A 13,485-nucleotide genomic window follows, 5' to 3' on the forward strand; every position below is an offset into this window, starting at 1 on the left:
AAGATGTCAGCGCTCCCTCACCCTGGGGCTGCCTGGTACTGTGGAGCCCCAGGGCTGGGAACTGCCATTGATGGTTTACTTTGGAAGCAGAGGTGTGAATCCCTCCCCAAATCTGTCTCTGCCAGGCCCCTTTCCAGGCCACTTTTCCTGGCTGATTGCAAAGGAGTCCCGTGGCCATCTCCAGCTGTCTGTCCCAGGATGGGTTTGGAATGCAGCCTCACCTTGTTCCGCCCCTCCACGAACTCCACCCAGGTGTCAATGCTCTCGATGGGGTTCACGGCGTCCTGCTGTGACACATCTTTCCAGTCCTTACACTCGGGCATCCGGTCCCTCTGGTGGCGCCTTGCTGCCCGGTGCCTGCTGTTGCTAATCCAGCAAGGGGAAAGAGGAGAGAGACAGAGAGAAGGTTAGCTGGGAAAAATACAGCAAAAGCAGCTTTGTGTCAAAGAACTGATGGCCCCATCTTATAACTCCACCAAATTTTAGGGTCTTTCAGTTATACAATTCTGATGTGCTTTATAAGGGTGCCTTACAACTACCAGTGAGGCACAAATTGTAGGTGTGAAAATTGTAGGTGTTCCGAGCAAAGTCTTCACCTGCAGGCCAGGGGCTTCATCTTTCCTTGCTAAGGGTAGAGAAAGGCAGGGGTGAAGTTGATTCATGTGTGCCATGGGCAACTCTTGATGTCATTTTGCTCAGCACCAAGGCCTTAAAGCCCTGCTGGGATGGAGAGTCAGGGCTGTCACTGGCTGGTGCTGGCCTGGAGAGCAGATGGGGCAACACCCAAGGGTGCTCCCGCTGCCCCTGATTCAATAAAAGCCAGGAGGGAGACGTCCCCAGGAAGAGGTGCTGCTGTTGTGGCACAGGAGAATGATGGTACCTTTTCAGGCTGAGACAGGGAGAAGAGGCCAAATCTGTCAGGGACCTGGGATGCTGCAGCCTGCAGGGTGCTTTTGAAATGTGGGTTGGGGTGGAACGTGGGAGGGTCTGCCCAAAAGTGTGGATTGGGATAGAAGGGAGAGGCTTTGGGTAACAGGGAAGCAGAGGGGAGCTGAGGTCCCAGGAGCTGCAGCAAAGGTGTGTGCTGGCAGTGTAGGGCAGAGCACTTGGCAGGGCAAATAAACTGGTGAGCTGTGTAAACAACAGGAAGCTAGAAAGAAGCCTCCTGCATCCTCTGGAGTTGTGCTAGGCAGAAATATGGTGGCCTTGGGAGACAGTGCTCATAATTCATGGGCCCCTCTGCTTCCTGAGAGGGCCACAGTGCACTTGCATGCAATGGAAAACTCTGGTGTCCCTGGCTTGGCAAAAGAGCTGCAGGACCTGGCTTCCTCCAGGCACCCTGATGTCCTCCACCCTGACTGCTCTGGCTACAACTCCCCAGCATCCCTTTTCCTTCTTCCAGTGAGACTGTCATTAAAAATGCCACTGCAGCCCTGCTGGATGCTGCCTCATCTTCCCAGGGCACAGGCAGTGGGCATGCACCCTTCCTGTCTGCCTATTGCCCTGCTGGCAAATCATTCCAGCAGCTGGCAGAGATCTGGCACTGCCCCAGGATTCAGCAATTCTTCCCCACAGGCAGCCTATGAGCACTTTTGCTTCCCAGGAGAAGAGAAAGGATAGAAAAACCACGGGGACCTCAGGGCAGGAATGGTGTGAGCCCCAGCTGCTGTCCTGGGGTCTTACCAAGGGGCTGTGATAATTCCTCCTGCAATCTGCCTCAGTTTCCCCATTAGCATAGTGATCAGTGGTTTCATTGCAGGTGCTGTGAGGTGTGGCTGGGCCATGGACATCCACTGACAGAGGCAGGTGACTGAGGATGCAGAGGATGCTGTGCACGCTGTTGGTGTCTGGGACCAGCCTGGGCAAAACTCCCACATGGACAACAAGTGTCTCCACTTTGGCTTCCCACAAGGTGCTGGGTTGTGGGTGGGAGAGCAAAAGTGAGGCACGGTTGGGGGCACAGCCATGGTCACAAGAAGCCCATAACACCACGAGGGTGGCCTAACAAGACACAAGTTGTAAGAAATGGCACTTACAGGCTGCGTCGGGAGAACATCCGACAGGGCATCCATGGCCTCCACTGCCACTGGATCACCTCTGGTGCTGGGATGCCATAGACAGTGCAGGTGAGGGCCTGGGGGCTCCTCTTGGAGTAGATACTTGGGGAAGAGGCTTCCTTCTCATGGATGCGTGGAGGAACTGCAAGGATCAGCAGAGTGACATTGTGAGCAGCTGCAGGCTCGGGCACTGCATCCCCAGGCCTGGCACAGCCCTCCCCAGGCCCGTTTATGGACAGCCTGGGCACTACAGCTCTGGCTCTCAGGGCAACTCAGGCCTGCAAGGCACAGCAGGTCATACTTAAGCAGATTCAAGGGACATAGTTTCTCCTTTCTCTGGTGAGTGGAACTGTCTGGATGCTGCAAGGCTCAAAGCACAGGGCCACAGAGCCTGCTGGAGACACATCTACAGGCAGCAGGGCCCTTCCAGCACTTTTTTAGCTGGCATCTGTTTCCTGCATGACTGGGATGTTTCTGCTGTGGGAAAACTCCATAGGGACTTCCCACCCAGAGGAACTACTCCAGATCAAGACTTTATCTGTGAAGCAGCTGACCTGCTCTCAAATCCACATCAGTCAGGGTCACCCTCAGCAGCATCTCCAACTGCAATTGGGAAGTGGCCCCTGAGCAATGACATATCCTGCCCAAAGTGAGGGAGCCAGGAACAAAATTGTACCATGGGGGAGGAAGAGGTGATGTAGGTACCAACTGCTTTAGGACAGCAGTGGGGACTTGGTCTTGGAGCAGCCCAAAGGCTGGGACCATGGGCTCAGCACTCTCCCCCCAGCTCCAGCCCAGGCCCCCTTACCATTGACAATTAATTGGAGGCTGATGTGCTTCTCCAGCCCTGCCAGCCTGTTCCTCAGAACCAGCGTGTAAGTCCCAGCATGCTGCTCCGACACATCCTTGATCTGCATTGAAGATTGAGATTGCTTGGGAATTAGCTTTCCATCCTTGTACCTGCAGGGAGGCAGAGAGAAAATGCAGCCATGGGGAGGAAGTGTCCCACTGGCAGCTGGGCAAAGGGTTTGCTGGTCCCCACAAGAGTGCAGCCAAGGTGCCCCTTGCTAGCACTGAGGACCTCTCTGGAGAGACCCCTGGGCCTTCCCTGGACCCAGGTTATGGGTCTGCACATTGTGTGCTCTGGATGTGTGTGGGCTTGGGGGTGTTGTAGCTCTGCCTGAGCAGTGAGTGGGTGCAAAGCTCCCATCTCCAGTCAGCTCTGATGGAAGTGCAGCATGATGAGGTGCACAACCCATCCCACTACCTTGTTTCTCTGGGCAGCTGTGATTGCCACAGCAGAGGGACAAGAGGGACAGCTCCTGCAGCAACTCCACTTGGCCCCTCCAGCTGTGCAGAGCTGCCAAGCCAGGCTGTGCAGCTGAGAGCCAGGACATGGGAGAAATGGCCCCCATGGGTGGAAAAAAGTGACATTTGTGACAAACTTGGTGACAGAGGGACCTAGCGAGGAAGCTGGGCTAGGCTTCCCCATTTGACAGAGGAAAGGAGGAAGGGAGAAGGTGGCTCAAGCTAAGAAAGGTGAGTTACCACTGGAAGTCTGGTGGGGGGTAAGCCACGACTTTCACTGGCAGCTTCACAGCTTCATCTCCTGCAGTGGCTTCTATCACCGGGCCCTTCCTCCACTCCACAGTGATGAAGGGCTTCTCTGCAAGGAAAAAAGGGACCATGGAGGAGAACTCAAAGAGACAGGGGGTCACAAAGCTCTGCTGCTCTCCACAGGGCCCAACAGCAAGGACCAAGGACACAGGCGTGTCATAACAGCACAGCTGAGATCCTGGCAGCTCCTGTCTCCCTCATGGGAACCATTGGGAATGTATCTGTGAATTTCTGCTGCCAAGAAACAACCACCCAAAGCAGATGGTGCCTTGTGCACCTATAGCTGGTGCCCCTCAGGCCAGCCATGCCACAGAGGTACTGCATTTGCCATAGGGCTGCAAGATAAGTGTGCCCTGCCATTCTACTGCATTTGGGCCAGTTTGGTGTTGGCATCTCTCTCCCTCCCTTTTGGGACCTTGCTGAATGTGAGTCTGCTCCCAGCGTGGTGCTGGGACACAGAAGGGCTGATGGGCTGGAGGAGGGCTGGGTTTCACTAGAGCAGGGTGGAAGGAGGTTCAGGAGCCACTCTGCCCAAGCAGTGAGGGGTTGGCTGTGCTGCAGCTGGGCTCTGGCTGTGGCCCTGCAGGGCACTGGCAGTGCCATACCGTGCACAATGACATCAGTGCTCTCCTCCAGCATCTGGGCACCATTGGTGGCAGTGCATGTGTACTTCCCCAGGTCCTGCTGGCTGACATTGTGGAGGGTCAGGATGCTGGAGAGCTCTGTGTATGTCTGCAGGGACCGTCGCTCGGACTCGATCACTGCTCGCTGTGTCTGTGGGAGATGACAGAGAGAAGGGGATGAAAGACAGCAATGGGATGAGGCTGTGTGGATGGGCCCTTCACAGCTGTGATTCCTGATGCTCAGTGCCTGCCTCTACCTGGACAGGTTTCTGCACAACTCACTGCCATCCTCAGGGGTGGAAAGGCACATGTTTTGTGTACTGACTGCCTGAGGCTGGGCTCAGATCTTAGCATAGTTTGCTCTTGTAGCCCAGGAACCAGGCTGGGAGCCCCATGAACTGAGTGATGTTCTCAAGGGACTCCCCTGTCATACCATTCCAAAAAGTCAGAGGACACAAGAGGGGGAAAACACAGTGGGGAAGGGACCACTTTGCAGGCTCTTGGTAACAAGGGCTCTATGATTAGAATAGTTCATTTTAAACCAATCAAATTTGCTCTGGATTTGCACTGGTGAAAGTGAAGCCAATTTTTTCTCAAGAATCCCAGAGCAGTACCACCTTGGCAAGAAGGGAGCTTTCTGCCAGGAAAAGGGGTCTTCATTCTGTCTGCCTTCTGCTGCAGGAGAAAAAAAAAGGGAGAACACTCTGACCCAGATGTCCAGGGCACAGCATGGTTAGGAGTATGAAGCAGAGCCCTGCCAATGATGTGAAGAGGAACAATGAAGGGTCGGGGGAAGGTGACTCAGAGGGTAACAGTTCAGTGCACAGGGAGCTGCTTGGCTTGCTGGTACCTGTTTGCCAGGGTAAGTCCAGTGGAAGTGGACGCCAGAGTTGAACTCAGCCCACACTGTGCAGTTCAAGACCAGCTTCTCTCCCACTAGCAGCTCCATGGCTTTCTTGGGATACAGCTGGATGTCATACAGCTCACTCCCTGATGCAGAAGAGGGAATGAAAAGAGATTTCTGATCTAGTTAACTCTTTGACTCAGACTGTGCAGTTACAGGAGGTTTGGGAATGACCTCCTGCTGCAGGGTGTATCTCTGTCCAATACACAGTAGAAGAGATATAAGCACCATGCAGAGTCTATGTAGCCAGAGAGGACCATAACAATCCCACACTGGTGGACTTCAGAGCCACCCAAACTGCTCCCCTGAACCTTCCCAAATATTCACCTGCTATATGGATGATGAAGAAATTGGATTTGAAGACCTTCTTGTTGATTACAGTCTCACAGTGGACATACAATAAGTCCCTGATCAAGTGTGTGGGTACCTGCATTCCCTTCTTGTTGTCCCAGAAAGTGCTTTTCCCATCAGGGTGAATGAAGAAATTTTGCTGGAAAAATCAACATTTTGCCAACTGAAATCAGAGGGTAACAACATTCCCACTCCACCCCTCCCAGGCTTTATGCTGGCTAACACATCCCTTTTGTGGGAAGAAATGATGCAGCCCCATGCTGTGCTGGCCTCCTGCCCTCTCCCCCTGAGGGTTTGCCATCTAGGAATCGTGGCCTCCCCTCTACCCCGAGGAGCTGCATCCTGCACCATGAGCCTCCCCGTCTGCAGAGTGGGCCAGAGACTTCCAGGAATGGAAATTTCTAGAGATAGCTAAGGAAACTGATGCTGATGTCCCAAACATCAGCCCCACCGGGATGAGTGCTGACCTTGGGTAGTGTCCTTCCCGGGCAAGGGAAAGGCCCCTGGCCCCCAGAGTGTCCCTGGAGGCCTTTGTACAATAGTAACACTCATCCTGGAAGGATGTATTTGCATTGTAAAAAAAAAAAAAAAAAAAGAAAAAAAATGGGGGGAAAATAGGCAAAAGCAAAAGCAAACTGATAAGACAGCTGTTTTTAGTCATGAGCCCCAGGGCTGCAGCCTCCTCCCTTGTGGGGATGCCAACCACCTAGAGGGGTGTAGATCACAGAGATGAGGCAAACAGGGGATGCTGTGGGGAAATGGGTTTAAAACAAAGTTTTGTTTTGTTTCACAAAGCTCCAGGGAAGAGAAGCAAGGTTGGCAGGAAACCCGTGGGATCTGCCCAAGGGAACTGGACAACCAGCAAATAAAACGAGGAAGCCAGTGGCTTGTATTTTCCATGGAAAATGTATCCCATGCATTTTCCTTTCCTGGCAGTGCCTGTCATGCTTCCACTCAGGCAATTACAAATGCAGAACAAATGCAATCCATCTCAGTGCAGAGTGTCCCAGCAGCCGAGCTCTCACCGAGGTCAGGGTGACGTTAAGGTCTGGGATGGACACAAGACATGGCACCCAAGTGTTCTCCTTCTTGCTGATGAGGAGGGTCTCTGGCTTGTTGATAAATGGCTGTTCAAAATCTGTAAAAAAGGAGAACAACTACTAATAAGAAGAAAAAAACTGGGAAAAGGCAACCACCAATAGAAAAGGAGGCTTTCTGAATTTCCTTAACACAGCACAAGCTTTTCAGAGGGAGCGGTGTTGAGCTGTTCTGCCACATGTGACAGTCAGAGGAGACACCTGGAGCTCGGGAATGCAAAACCAGCCGGCTCCTCCGCACCAAACACGGCACCAGCGCAGCGACACTTGTGTGACATTTGGGCAGTGCGGGAAATGACCTCCCCTTTCCTGGAGCCCTCCAGGTCTCTGCCTGAGCCTGACCCTTTGTGAAAGCAGTGTGTCGTGTCCTGGGCTCGGCGCCTGCCCAGCTGGTGGCTGTGTCCCTGCACAGGGCTGGCAGTGCGACCTTCCCGGCGAGGAAGTGATCCGCGGCGCGCTGGAATGCAGATGTCATCCTGCAGCCATCCCGGCCGGCAGATAAACACGGGAGCTGAGCTTTCCAGGGCTGCCACCCCACTGCCGCCCAACGGCTGCAAGCACAAATATTGACAGGAAGAGCAAAACCACCCAGAAATAATCATTATGGAATGACTTAGCAAGGCCAGGGATGCTACACCAAACCCTGGGCAGAGCAGTGACCCGGGCTGAGTAAATGGGATGAGGATAAAACTGGAAGACACAAGGAATTGTGAGACTGCTTGGTGGCCTCAGTGACAGATGATTTATTCTGTACTATTAGCTCCTGCCTGCCCTTTTCCACAGGTTTTATGCCTCACAGGCTTCCCTGAATAGAGACTGTTTCCTAGTGCCTCGGTGCTGGTGTTGCCAGCATGTCTCCTCTGCAAATGTCCATCCAGCACATGGTCATGATTGCCTTTATTCATGGAAATTGTCCCCTGGGTGAAGGGGGCTTTAAAAGGGGGTGATGGGTCTGCATCTGGGAGACACTGGGCTGCCTCAGAGTCCTGCTAGGCAAGATTTTACAGCTTTTGGTACACTGGAATCAGACCAAAGGACCTCAGTTTTATTCACCTGTGTTTCAGCTAAACCATTGGTTTCAAGGGAGTGTAGCATGAGGACAACAGTTTGTCCAACATGAGATTCTTTCCCTCTGATACCCAACTCCTAAAGAGACCCATGTAAAGAGACAAGTCAAAGGTGAATTTGGAAACAATCCTCACTTGGGGATTCTGTTGTTCACATCACATTATGCTCAACCCAATCCAACCCAGTGCTCTCACTGTTAAGTGCATAAACCTTTCATTTCTGATCTGTAAAGCTGCTGCTTCAGTGATAGTCATGATGCAAAGGCCTCTCCTGTGTGTGGAGCACTTTTTCTATGGAGTAGGAGAAACAACCCACACTCAAGAAACTGTATTGGTCACTTCTTAGGAAAACATGGATTGCCCAGAGAGTTCTTATCTTTATTTCCTGGGGTTTTTGGCTGCCAGAGGATTGCTGACTTCTGAAACCACAGATTTGTTTCTCAGTCTGAAGATGTTCCTCATTCCTCTCCCAAACCCTGGGCATGTGAGAAGGAGGAGCTGCACAGCTGCCAGAGGTGAGAGACTATGAGGTCCCCTTCAAGCTCAGATGGCAGCCAAGAACTGATTTACTGGGCTGGTCCTGCTGCCAATGAGCTTGTGATTCATGCACTAGCTCCCCTCTCTGACAACATCACAAATTTCTTTAAGAGTGCCTTAATTGGTCGAATGGGAATAATTTAGCATCTTCTTCATTAATACAGGCTAAGCTTTATGAGATGTGGGCTGTACATAGCCTGTCCTACCCTGATGAGGCATTCTGTGTCTACAGAGCTGTCTGTAGTTGTAATAAAAAACACACCTAACCAGACACATGGGAAGGAGACACATGCATGGAGAGTTCATTTGACCACTGAATTGCAGGTAAAATACAGAAGAACCCATTTTTCCAGGCAAGCACAGATATTCTGTTCCTGACAATTTCACCAAGCCCTTAACATGAGAAATGAGCTTGATGGATAAACCTGTGGTCTGATCATCCTGTCTCCAAACATCCCCAACACTTACATCAGCCCTTCCAAACTCTCCAGGGACAGTCTCACATTGCAGCCCAGTTCAGCAGGAACAGGCTTTATCTGAATGTTCTGCAATGGCTGTGCTTACCATATGCCTGCATTTTCCTGACATGTCCCTTCTCTTGCCTGAAAGCCTGCCCTGTCTTGAAAGGCAGATTCTGAGGTTTTCTAGATGCTTGATAACGGTAAGAGGGGACAGCCTGATTGGACTGAGTATGAACATGTGCTGTGCAGCCATGTGCACGGCAGTGCTGCGAGCTGCTGGCAGGATCTGCTGCACACACACTGTCCACACGCACTGTGAGTCCCATGGGCCCTGACAGTGTGGGATTTATTGCCCCTAACCTGCACCATGTGCACTCTTTGGTAAACAGAAGAGCAGCTCCTGAGCTGCAGAGAGGCTGGAGGTGACAGACGGTGGATCAGGGGGCAAAGTGACATTTGTTGGATCACAAAGAAAATCAGTTCTTGCAAAAGCACTCCCTGCATGTAAGCTTGTGGGGTTGTACTCATTTTCAGTGTATTTAAGAAGCTCTCTGCCTCCATCCTGATACAACCCTCTAGAGTGTCTGAACACCCCTGTCCAATTCACAGATGTCTGAAATCCAGGCAGGCTCTGTCCTGTTTTAGGGTGGGCAGCATGGCCCAAAGAAAGAAGAAGCAATTGCTCAAAGAGACTTCAATTCCTCTCCAACAGCTGCCCAGCTTTTCTGATTTGCCCCTGCATTTTTCTCTCTATAGCTGCAGAGGCAAAATTGGCTTTGCCCTGGGACTTCTGAAAAATGCATCTTATATGTCATGACCTGCCTGGCTCATGACAACTGCACCAACTAATAAATGGGGGCGGAAAGAGAAATAGCTCAGCCAACTGTTTCCAGGGGACAGAGTTCATTTATCTTGCTGGAGCCTGCTGTGAGCAGTGGGGGAGACAATGGAGGAGGAACCCCTGGGACACAGAGATGCTGAGTATTGGCCCTGCAGCCACTCCCTAAGCTGAGGGTCCAGCCCCAAGCCTGGTGAACATTCCTCCTCTGCCAAAATACACCTCATAACCCTGCCTGCATGGGCAGCCCCTGCACAGTATGGAAAGGAGCATCTGGATCTGTCACTGTGGAGCAGCTCAGGCCAGCAGCAGGTCTGGGAATAGGATGCACATGGACTGTTTGTACCACTCATCCTCTCCCTCTCAGTCTCAGCTTTATGAAACACTACCACCCCTGGCCACCAGCACCTCAGGGAGCCCCAAGCTGCCCAGAAGATAACTCCTGTGCTTTTTTTAGTGCTGGAGCGTCTCTGAGGCCAGGCTCTCACTCCTTGAATTCCTGCATTCCAGCCTGGCTGGAGTGATGCCCCCGGGATGGGACATAATTGAATCCCAGGCGCTGCCGCCATGGACGGATATTGGTCCCCTGCACTTGCAGGGAACCAGCCCTCAGCCCCCTCCCCAGGCTGCAGCAGCCAAGCTCTGCCCTGGGAGAGACACACTGAGATGTTTAATCTTGCAGGTATTATGTCGGTGCATTGGCTGCCCTGAGGCGCCCAGCCTGCAGGTGCACAGCACCAGCAGCTCTTACCTCTCACAAACACGTAGGTGCTGACTGCTGTGGTGCCCTCGATTTTGGCATCGATGTACTTGTAGTAGCAGCGGTAGTAACCCGTGTGGTTCGCCTGTGCCTCCGGCAGCAGCAGCACTTTGCAGTAGGGCTTCGTGCCGGTCCCCTCGCAGTCTTCCTCTTGGATTGCCCGGCCGCTGCTGGGGGCTGCTGAGGCCACCAGTTCAGTCTCCTCTTTCCCAGCAGGATCCACCTTGCCTCCTGGCCACGACCACTCCAAAGGGTGCTGGCCTCTAGACATGGGTGAAAAGCAGCATTAGCTTTGGGCTGAGCACGGTGAAGGCGGTGGTTTTATTGCTCTGTGTGACTCTCTGCACACCTGCACCCAGCCAGCCACCAGTCTGGGGCTGAGGCTGGAGGAATGGCCATCCACTAAGGGAAAAAACAGGCACAAGGAAATGGCAACCAGATTCCCTAAGTGCTGGGCAAGCAAAGGCTCATCCCCTTCCCCAGGGCCACCTCTCTGGCCATGCTAAGCTGTAAGATATCAGCCCACTCACAAGCAGGCCCCTCTGTCCCATGGCACTGTCCTACTGGTATGAATGCCAGGACAGGGAAACACACAGGGCCCTGGGGGAAAGGTTCCATTTATTTTCTATTCCCTCTCATTATTAAAAGGGTCCAGAGCTATTAGGGAAACACATGGATGTGATGATTTCCCTTGGCTCAGTGTAGCTGCTGGCTGGGGCTCATTGTGTGATGAATGGAGTGGGAAGAAGAATGGGGGAAGGAGAGCAGACTGGAAAGAAAGCGAGAAAGAGAAAAGCAGGAGGGAGTCAGGGATAAAAGACAGCAAGGGGAAAACAAGAGGAGGCTCAGCTGACTGCCTTCTGGCCAGCTGCCAGCTGTTTCCTTTCCCTGCTGCTGTGGGAGGGCGTTCCCCTTGCTCTGCCCCCTGCAGCCCCTCAAAACCACAGCTGGCCTGGGGCTGCCTCCCCTTCCCACCTCTGCAGAGACACTGGGCTGCAGACACCTCTGATGGCATGACCACAAAGCCTGCTCACCAGCAAAGACAGACAGAAAAGTCCAGGAACTCCAGAAAGCCCCAGACAGACCATGCACGTGTGTATTTATATATAGCTGAGGATCTCCAGAGCGGAGCTCGCATGTGCGCACACACGTGCCACCGCAGCTTGTTATAACTGCACTTGTTTACTACAAACAAAACAAGCTTTTATTCCACGCTGGAAGTTTCCTTCTGTGAAATCAGAGCCCCTTTCAGAGGAAGGCCTAACCCCCACTTGAAAGTTTGCCAAATAGCTGAAAGTCACTTAAGCACGTGTGAAAAAAAAAAAAAAAAAAGAAACGGGGGGGGGGGGGGGGTGGGGGGGAGAAGCCATCAAGCCATCATAAGGGACAGCTGTGGGGTAAAAATGGCCTTTTGTCAGCACCATCAGCTCTATGAGGGGAAACTGGGTTCATCTATTATGCAAGTTGGGAATAGACATGTTGGCACATGCAGCACCTCTGCCAGGGCAGCTCCGTGGTGGGCAGATGCTTTTAAGAACAGGCAGACTGTGACCATCACTAGACAGAAAGGGACAGCGAGGAGGAAGAGAGATAAGGTGCCATTGGAGGGCTCAATGGCTCAGATGCAACGAGGACAGGATTTCTGTCCAAGCTTGGGGGAAGACCTGCCCCTTGTATTTTGTCTTCAGCAGCTGATTTATCTTCCCTGGATAGAGCAGACTTTGCTCTCTTCCAGCTCGCTGCAGATGAGTTTGGAGAGTTTGCTGCACTCTTCCCGTGTTGCCAAGCACAAGGGCTCTGGAGGCAGTGACAAGCCCCTGGGGACAGACACACAGCCCCTCTTACCCAGCTCAAACTTCTGCTTTCACTAAAAATGCCGTCAGTGCCTGAGGCAGAACTGTAAGTACAGCTCTGGCAGCTTGAGTTCATGAAGCAGAGGCAAGCTTCTCCCAAGTACCAGAGTCTCATGAACACTTCAATAAAAATAAGAACTGAATTTTGAGTTTTTCCTATCCTATTCATGCACACAGAAAATAATAGTGAAACTGATCACTAAACCAGGAACACCTGGTGGCCTCTGCCACAGCTGTTGCTGCTGTGTCCACAGCCCCACTGCACTGGCACAGACCATGGGGCTGTCCCTGTTTTCAGCCCAGAGCTGAGAGCTTCAGACCAGGCATTTTTGGCACTCCACTTGCAGGAGGGTAGTTGTGAAAGTCTCCAGCGTTTCCTCTTTCTGTTTGTTTACCCACTGGGATTTTCACACATTATCAGATCCACTTGTTCCATTAACCATCAAGGCCTGCAGTAGCTGAGTGACACATATTTATATAAACATGGATGGGCCAATGCCAACCAGCCCGTGGGCAGCTCAACCCAGGCATTCCTTTCAGATGTGCTTTCATTTCCTTTCATATGTCCTTCGGCTTGGGGGGACACAGAAGGTGTGGGCATTACTATGAGTCCAAGTTTGTGTCACTCGTGCGTTAAGAGGACCAGAAGAAGGCAGGAATGAGGGCAGGCCAGGCTCATGTGGATTTATTTCTAAATCTACTCCCTGCATTTGGGGAAGGGTCCAAGCAGCAGTTTTGGACAGTTCCCTCTCTCCTATCTGCCACCTTCCAAGATTTATTCCCAAGCTGTTTTCTTTCAGCTTGGTGGTAATTTGCCTCTTGGCAATGGAGACTGCTGATGCCAGCTGGAAAAAAAAATGCACTGTAGTCTTCTCCACAGCTGTTTTCCTCAATCTTTTCAGGATAGATGCACTTCAAGGGACATGTTGGAGTTGGCACCACTCTTCTTCAATCCTCTTTGAAACTCCCATGCGTGGTATGATGGGCAAAGCTGGTTGTGGCTTTGTGGCTTAGCTGGGATAAACCAAATTCCCCTCAGCACCATGGAGGATGTTCACAGCAGCCAAACACATGTAGGAGAGGTCAGCAGGTGTTGTGTGTTCCTGGACACTGCTCTGGAGCAGTGGTTGTGGGGCTTCACATAACCCTCAGGCTCCTTCAGCCCTGCCACAGTGCTCATTTCCTCCATGGGAGCCAAGAGGGCTCCGGGGTCAAATGTTTCCTCTCTGCCACAGATGAGTTTGCACATCTGAGAGTCAGCTCTGGGAACAGGTCACTGGGCAGCAAAGGACATCCTTGCCCTTCTTTTTCCTGGTTTGC

General features: G+C 52.2%; 1 protein-coding gene across 4 annotated transcripts in view; it reads right to left on the reverse strand.

Moving 5' to 3' along the window:
* Positions 1 to 13,485, reverse strand: part of FLT4 (fms related receptor tyrosine kinase 4) — a 57,735-nt gene that overhangs the window by 19,514 nt on the left and 24,736 nt on the right. For all 4 annotated transcript variants that reach the window (XM_071443352.1, XM_071443351.1, XM_071443350.1 and 1 more), the window contains exons 3-11: positions 10,304 to 10,575; positions 6,578 to 6,690; positions 5,529 to 5,691; positions 5,148 to 5,287; positions 4,280 to 4,448; positions 3,606 to 3,723; positions 2,866 to 3,017; positions 2,037 to 2,199; positions 222 to 366 (exon numbers count right to left, since the gene is read on the reverse strand). In XM_071443352.1, the coding sequence (XP_071299453.1) occupies positions 222 to 366; positions 2,037 to 2,199; positions 2,866 to 3,017; positions 3,606 to 3,723; positions 4,280 to 4,448; positions 5,148 to 5,287; positions 5,529 to 5,691; positions 6,578 to 6,690; positions 10,304 to 10,575 (1,435 nt within the window). The remainder of the gene's footprint in view (positions 1 to 221; positions 367 to 2,036; positions 2,200 to 2,865; positions 3,018 to 3,605; positions 3,724 to 4,279; positions 4,449 to 5,147; positions 5,288 to 5,528; positions 5,692 to 6,577; positions 6,691 to 10,303; positions 10,576 to 13,485) is intronic.

This window comes from Agelaius tricolor, unplaced genomic scaffold, assembly GCF_023055355.1.
Source record: "Agelaius tricolor isolate 1412-34295 unplaced genomic scaffold, bAgeTri1.0.p SCAF_18, whole genome shotgun sequence".
In the NCBI taxonomy this organism is placed as follows: Eukaryota; Metazoa; Chordata; class Aves; order Passeriformes; family Icteridae; genus Agelaius; species Agelaius tricolor.